The sequence below is a fragment of the Vigna radiata genome, chromosome 6 (genome assembly GCF_000741045.1).
Source record: "Vigna radiata var. radiata cultivar VC1973A chromosome 6, Vradiata_ver6, whole genome shotgun sequence".
In the NCBI taxonomy this organism is placed as follows: domain Eukaryota; kingdom Viridiplantae; phylum Streptophyta; class Magnoliopsida; order Fabales; family Fabaceae; genus Vigna; species Vigna radiata.
In genome coordinates, this window is record NC_028356.1 from 865,829 (window position 1) to 873,967 (window position 8,139).

At 29.9% G+C, this 8,139-nt stretch overlaps 1 protein-coding gene across 2 annotated transcripts; it reads right to left on the reverse strand.

Moving 5' to 3' along the window:
* Positions 1–266: 266 nt before the first annotated feature.
* Positions 267–4,029, reverse strand: LOC106762999 (oligopeptide transporter 1). 2 transcript variants are annotated; one of them, XM_014647148.2, is made up of 6 exons: positions 3,841–4,029; positions 2,918–3,366; positions 2,549–2,646; positions 1,802–2,374; positions 1,380–1,650; positions 267–1,286 (listed from the first exon to the last, which is right to left on the reverse strand). In XM_014647148.2, the coding sequence occupies exons 1-6, from the start codon at positions 3,878–3,880 to the stop codon at positions 486–488; spliced, it is 2,232 nt and encodes a 743-aa protein (XP_014502634.1). In that variant the 5' UTR covers positions 3,881–4,029; the 3' UTR covers positions 267–485. The 2 variants fall into 2 exon arrangements, with proteins under 2 accessions (XP_014502634.1, XP_022637504.1); XM_022781783.1 differs by lacking the exon at positions 3,841–4,029 and adding an exon at positions 3,493–3,757.
* Between the last annotated feature and the right edge of the window lie 4,110 nt (positions 4,030–8,139).

An 8,139-nucleotide genomic window follows, 5' to 3' on the forward strand; every position in this document is an offset into this window, starting at 1 on the left:
AATAAACATTGGATGAAAAATTAATTAAATGGATTAATAATATTTATTGTTATAAATAATTTAAATGTGAGTTATAAATTAAAATATTTCATAAATAGATTCATCTAAATAAGAATCCCATGTTCGTTTTAGCGATCACCTTAGACTGTTATAATGAGATTTTTGGACTGAAATCATATAAACATATGGTTGTGTGCGATGCAAGTAGGAAGTAAATTTGTGGGTAAGAGAGGCAAAGAGGAGGAAGAATGAACTGGAAGCAAAGATGTTTGAACAAGTTTGATTGCATAAATAGAAGGATGGAATTCAAGCATAGTAGTCTAGGAATACAAATATTATTGTGCAGCAAATATAAACAATCTGTACAGCTTGTTCAAGTTGGTATTGGAATGGGTTTGTACAATGGAAGAAGGTAGAAAACAAGGAAGAAATAAAAGACAGTTTCTATAAACTTAAGAAGATGAAGAAGGAAGGATGGATGGGTGTCAGAGAGTAGGGCATCCATGAGCAACTATGCCTGGAGCTGTGGGACATCTGGCCAAAGGGCAGTGGTCAGCTTCGGCACCCCACCAGGTTGGACCTAAAATGTCGTAACTTTGGAGGGCAAAGTAGAGAACCACTCCCATGAAAGCAAGCCCAGCATCCAATGCAGCTGAGAGAATGTAAGTATGGCGAGCCCACCATGACTTGAACTTATTGTAAATATAAAAATTGAAGAAGATTCCGACAGCTCCCCAGGTTATGTAGTTGACAGTTCTCGCCGGAGGAATAGCTCCGGCACCCATAATGATGAGGGGCATGTTGATGAGTTCAATCCACCTCTTGTTTGGGTATTTCCGAGCAAAGAACCACACCGGAACAGGAGCAAGTGCACCGATGAGGAAAAACCAATTCATTCCAGGGTAAATTCCATCCTTGGTAAACATTCTCTTTGGACCCACCACTCCCCATATGATCGAAGCATTGTAAAACACATCGTCACCAGGGCACTGCCATGGACTATTTTCTGGCAGTACTGATATATCACAGATGTTTGGAACAGTCGTCAGAAGCCACCATGCTGTTCCAAAGTACACGGATGAAGCAACCACCGTACCCACCAACTGCACGATGAACATAGATTTTGGAGGGATTTTCATATAGTGGCCTAGTTTGAAGTCACCAAGGAATCCGAGTGCCTGTGACATGCTGATGTAGCCGTATGTCTTGAAGGCTACATTGGCAAGTGGCTTTCCGGGGTAAATGAACCCGATTATCAGCTCTGTGATCACGTTCAACCCTGCTTGCTGCAAAACAAGTTACAATCTTTCGTGAGAAAGACAAAACTTTGAAGCTACGGGAAACTGTAAAAACTGTAAAAACTGTAAAAATGACGTTACCATGTTTGTTGTTGCTTGAATTACTCCAACTGGCAAAGTGAAAACCAAAGCAATACCAAGAGACATCAGAACTCCCCACCATGGCAACTGAAGTTGCTTGTGAAAGCCTTCACAAGTTATCAGAGCCACAACTACCATTAGAACCAAAATGCTCACAAACCACCACTCAGGTACTTGTTCATAGTTTTTCTTCATAATTCTTGTATGCACATCTCCGAATGTTTTTTCTTTTAGTGCAGAAGTTGTCCTCTTCCACATCTTGACAATCGTTCTTCCAAACACAGATCACCACAAAAGTTAGATGACTTTAAACAATTTATCCAAGTAAAACTGTAATTCTAATAGGAGAACAACACTGATAGTGGTATTGGTATATTAAATATTTAAGCTTTGTCTGAAATTTCAAACTGAAAACAACTTACTTTCCATGGAAGAGAACAACATGCGAAATGGTGGCAGTGAGAGAGGCAAAGCTCAATCCATAATCGAATGCAAACGTGATACTAAGATAGAGCTTGCTGTAATTGTTATAACTGTCCATATCGATGTCAAAAGTTTTATCATTGAGAATCCGAGTGACATTATATTTTTTTCCAGTGAAATCAAAGGTGTTAGAACTGATGATGGGGAACTTCTTGGCATCATATACGTTGTTCCAATATGAAATTGGAATCAGAACGTACATAAAGAGCACAAATCCAACCAGTGTGTTGATGATGGCAAAGCCAGGTGTAGCCAAAGGGGTCCCCAAAAACCCAGCCACTGTGTTCCAGTCAAAGCCAAATGAACCAATGCCAAGCCCACCAAGACCCGAACCAATTTGTTGAGCAAGGATGGACTTTTTCCACACTAAGCAAACCCACGAGATTGTTGCTATTCCTGGGAATAAATACCCAGGAATGATGTAATAAGCAAAACTTGACACAAACACCAGCAAAAAGAATTGCAGCCTTGTGTTTCCTCCTTTAGGCCTTTTCTCCTTTTCATGGAATGCCCTGCAATTCAACAAATTCATAACTCCTCCACAACACCATAAGAAGATACTTTTCTCTATAGTTTACAAAATAATTTCTCAGTAAATGTTAGTGCTTAACTATAGCTTTAATATAATAAAAAAAACATCTTTCCTTCATATATCCATTAAAAAACAAATATGCATAATAAAATACCTGAATAAAGACACCTGGACAAGGTTTGATGGCCACCACATGTACGGGGAATCAACGAGGAATTTTCTGAAAATGCCAGCCCATCCATAACCAAGCATCTAAAAATTTAAGGACACAGATTAGTGGCCTAACCAAATCTGAATATGCTTTGTTTAGGTTAGTTGCCTTAAAAGTATAAAAAATTATCAGATTCCTTTGCTTGATTCTCACCCCTCTTTCTCTATGTTCTTCCCCTCATCTCCAATCAGATAATTTATCCAACTGAACAATTTCTCTCTCTATTCCTTCCACCCACCACCCAAGCACTATCTTTTTTCAAGAAAAAATTGTTACTTTCAACAACCTAATGAATTAATAATCACTGTTCACCTGGGTGGATAACGCGAGCAGGAAAGCAGCAATTGGGTGGATGCTCCTGTGGTAGAAAGCCTTGACAATAGTGATAATGTTGATGGCATAAACACCACTAGATCCAGCACTGGCAAAGATGGTGATGAGTGCATGCTCCTTTAAAGTGAATGGGCCAGGGTTCAAAGAGAACGACCACTTGGTGAAAGGAAAAACATAAGCTTTGGTCGGAAGTGTTCTGGCCATGAATTTGCCAAGTGGGAGAGAAATAATCTGTGCTGACACAGAAGAAACGTAAAGAGGGGTGGTTCTGTAGCCAAAGAATTGGTTGATGAATGCGAGGACAACGCACGAAGCTATTCCCAAAGTCCATGTCCTGAATGTCAGCACAGGCTGCGTAGGGTCGTCGGTAATTGGAACCGTCAACCTCACCTGCTCAATCGGAGAGTCATCAACCTCTTCGCCTTCATCTGGAAGGAGACATTAAACAACATTCACCTTCATTATGAAAAACAAAACCAGACACAAAAACATAGAAACAAACAAAAGAGCAACAGATAATAAGAATTTTAAAACGCTTCTCCACTTTTGGTTACATTCACGAGAATGTTTTTGCTAAATAATTACTGTCTCATTTAACTTTACAATCTTTTTGAAAAACCCTCATGACTGGCGGCCCGTGGAAAGATCCCAACACAGTGCAACGCGCTACACAGCACTGTTTGTTTGCTACCAAACAATGTTGTCAGAACAGATAAAACCATTGAAAATAATGTAGCTTTTTATAATATTTAAATATGTAATTTTGTTGTTGTTGTTGTGATTATGCAATTTCATGCTCAAAATTAAAGCATCCTAGTAACAGCATGGGTTGTATGTTATGGCATGTACATGGAAACGTATGGCAAAAGTATGTAAGGTTTGTTTAGACATTGAAATGTTACCAGGTATGGCTACTTCGGAGTGGTTTTTGTTGTCAGCCATTGCAGAGGATCTGGTTCAGGAAATCCTCTTTTCTCTCTCTTCTCCCTCTCTTCTTTTCTTAGATCCTCCTTCAAACACGAGAAGAGTCTCATTGTCGGTTTGATTTTATAGGAGGTGGGAACTGAAGCAAACAGTTACAATGAAAATGTGTCTGGCTCGAATAGCGGTGCTTATTCGTGATTGACATAAGATCGTCATCAACTACAACAATAAAATCTGTTAAACCTAATGAAGAAACAGAATCACAACTTTTAAGGTTATCTTAACAGATCTTGTTTTTGACATCTAATTTTTATTTTTTTTTACACATCTGTTCGCAGTAAATAGTGTATTTTGACTTCGTGAACAGTCATTCTAATAACAGTTTCAATCTTTTGATTTGTAACAGAAAAAAGATTACTTTTCTATACCTTTTTCATTGACAACCTATATTTTAGTCATTAAAAAATTAATTTTTATATTTATTAAAAAATTAAAAATTCAAAAATAAAATGACAGATATAAAGTGTGTGTAAAAATTTACTAATAATATCTTTAACCAAAAAAATATCAATCACAATCAACATTTAATTTTTTTACAAAATATATATATATATATATATATATATATATATATGAGGTTTATTAATTTATATAAAGTCTTTTTAGTTGATATATTTTAATAGAGTATAATAAGTTTTAGGTAAAAAAATCTCTATTAAAAAAAACATATTTTATATTCAAATATATTTTAATAATTTTAAAATTTAATTTAAAATAAAAAAGAAAAATAATTATTTATCATTTTTTAAAATAAAAAATAAAATAAAATGTGTTTTTTAAAATAAAAAATAAAATAAAAGATCATAACTACTGCACTCTTTTATATGATAAATAACTACTTTTTTTTTCTTATTTTAAATTAGATTTTAAAATTATTAAAATATTAATTTAAAATATGCTTTTTTAATAGAGATTTTTTTTAACAAAAATTGGTACACTTTATTAAAATATACTAACTAAAAAATCTTATGTAAATTAGCAAAATAAATTTTATAAAATATAGGAAAAAAAGATAGATAATTTCATTTAAAAATGAAATATAATATTTGAAAATAGTTTAAGAAAAAATGTATTTAATTTTTAAATATTGTATGCATATTTTATGTTTTTGTTTTGATAAGAATTAAAAGTATAAATTAATTATTTTGACAGTATTAAAAGTATAATTAATTATTTTAGCAATACCAAAGGTATAAATTAATTACTTTAACAGTATTAATTGAATTTGTTACTCCTCTTACAGTGACAGAAAAGAATAGGGCCAATTCATTCCAAAAATTTTCTCATTACTATATTAGGTATCAGTCTTTTTTTCTTAAAGTATAAAACTAAACAATATTATTTAGTAACTGAATAATATATTCACCAACATTCTAAGATTTCTTAATTTAAAATAAAAATGAAAGATTAAATATATAATTAAATTATTTGTAAAATTAAAACTACATTGAGACTGAATTGAATCCTGATTTAGGCATATCTCTACACACTCACTTATGCAGTTAAATTGCTTAGTATTGTACTAAATTAAATTGTATAAAATGCACTAAATATTTGGATTGGTTGTAAATTCATTCAAGTAACATATGAATTATTAAAATGTTAGCAAACTATTACACTGATTAAGAATAATTAATAAATATTAAATTTTATAAAGATTATAATTAATTATGATATTAAATTAATTTTGATCTTAATAATTATTAATACAGTTTTACTTTATTTAGATGATAAAAATAACCATAAATATCATACAGTTGTGATTAATAAATTATTTTTGCTTACTTTTTGGTAGAGTTCTTAGAAATTTCAAAGTGTTTATTTTGTATTCAAAAAATGACTGTAGACATAAAAGACTAAAAAAGTAATTTTATCTTAAAAAATTACATTATATAATTTATACTATTTTAATTAGTGAAATTAATTATTTTAGATTTTAACATAAATATATGAAATCGAATATAATTAATTATATCTTAACCGATGCACAGTTGTTAGCATTGCCCTTATATTATATTCTAAATATGTTTATAGTAAAATACGTTAATTTTTTTATTTGGTATTAATGCATTCAAGAACAGTTGACTTTTTAAAATTTAAATAAATATATTTGGAATAAAACGCATTAATTGTTTGGATTTGTTACTAATTCTATCAATTCTGAAAATTATAATAATCTGGGTTAAACCCATTAGTTTTTTGGATTTTTTATTAATTTATTCAAGAAACAAATGAATTTTTAAAGTTATAATAAAGTGTATACAAAATTATGATAAATTTAAATTAAGTAAAAATAATTAATTATTTGAATCTATCATTATTTATTGGATTAAATATGTTTTTAGTCCCTCAACTATTGACCGTTTTTGTGTTTAGTCCCTCTTTCAAAGTATAGTACAATTTAGTCCTTTAACTTTAGAAAACTATGGTTTTAGTCTTTTTTACTAAATTTTTTAAACTTTATTTGCTGTTTCAAGCACGTTACATTATAGCATTTGGATTGTTTACCCATTTTGACACATTTTTGCTTCAATGTTAACTGAGAAACGCGTTTGAAACAGCAAATAAAGTTAAAAAAATTTGATAAAAAGGACTAATACCAGAGTTTTCTAAAGTTGAAGGACTAAATTGTACTATACTTTGAAAGAGGGACTAAACACAAAAACGACCAATAGTTGAGGGACGAAAAACATATTTACCCCTTATTTATTTTAGCAAAATGCATTATTAATTTAATTCAATAATTTAAAATTAATAATATCATTTATGGTTCGATAATGTTATTGATGTTATTTGTTAGGTTTAAGGTATATTATTTCCTTTAATTAAATATAATTGTATCTAATAAGGAATTGACTTGCTCAAATTACTACTATTTTTATATAATTCTTTAAATTTTACAACTAAGCATAACAGTCTATATATTATATAACATGAAAAAAATATAAATTAAATAATACATTATAATGTATATGTTAATAAAATTTAATTTTAATTTCAAATTAAAAAGTAAAGTAATAGTAATACAAAATATTATTTTGCTTTATTAAAAATTTAAACATTTCATAAATATATAATCACAATAATATATTGCTCGTTATCTTAATTATGATTAAGGTTTAAGAAATAAATAAAAATAGTTTGGTGAAGTTTGATCCATGACATTGTGAAGGTTTTGGTTATTTGTGTTTGCAGATGGATATATATTTGATTGTTAATGAATTGTACAGTGATAACATAGCTTATTTTTTTTATTCTTATGCATTAGTGATGATTATGAATTTTTTTTTAGTATTGAATTTGCGTTATTGCATAGTAGTGATGGTGTCAGTGTGATTGTAATTTTGACAAATGATTGTGAATTTTTTGCATAGTACTGATCGTGACACATTTAGTGTTTTATGTTTAATCTTAATAAATAAAATTAGATGAATTTAATAACGTTTACAAATTGAATAAATAGATAAAATATTGAAACAATAAAGAATAAAGAATTAAGCTTTAATCGTGTTTTTCTTTTGTATTTTTACCTTCAATTTTCAGTTTCGTTTTCAACTCTTGAGAAATTATCGTGAAAGAGAAACTTTAAGGATGAGAGGGAGAGCTTTACAATACTCCAAACAATTTTCAAGAATTTCTTTCAAGTATTTTAAGTGATTCTATTCATGTAAAAATGAGGAATGCTTAAAACTCTCGCAAAAACACAATTAAATATCCATTTTCATGTATTGGGATTGAAAAACTTACTCAATGACTTCATTCTTTTCTAATGAGAACTAAAAATTTATACTCTCTTACTTGTAACTAGCTCGATGAGCTATATTTTTGTCCACTAACTCGAATATTACAGATTTAAATGATCAATTTTTTCTTATGAACCGTCAGCTCATTCGACAATTTAGCCTAGTGCCTCTTGATATTTTTTGTCATTTGGACACAATATAAAGCAACATAACTCTACATGTGAATCATTTCTTCATGTTTTACAACCTTGGATACGGTTTTAATGTCCTCGCATGGGTATTTATTAATAAATCATTATTTTTTGTTCAATCATGCTTCATCATGTTAAACTTGGATAAAAAAACTAAAATTCAAAATAATGCAAAAGCAAAATAATCTTAACAATTAAATAAGATAAAAGTTATAGAAAAATTAATTTTATTCACAAAACCTAATACTAATAAAAAATAATGTTATGAAATATTAAGTGATTA

What these genes read in the sequence shown, in the direction of transcription:
- LOC106762999 (XM_014647148.2), bottom strand. Translation starts at nt 3,880, where the DNA reads ATGGCTGACAACAAAAACCACTCCGAAGTAGCCATACCTG. An exon ending in GTCCAGGTGTCTTTATTCAG is followed by an intron (nt 2,375 to 2,548) that starts GTATTTTATTAT and finishes GTTGAATTGCAG; the next exon opens with GGCATTCCATGAAAAGGAGA. An exon ending in GTTGTTCTCTTCCATGGAAA is followed by an intron (nt 1,651 to 1,801) that starts GTAAGTTGTTTT and finishes TGTGTTTGGAAG; the next exon opens with AACGATTGTCAAGATGTGGA.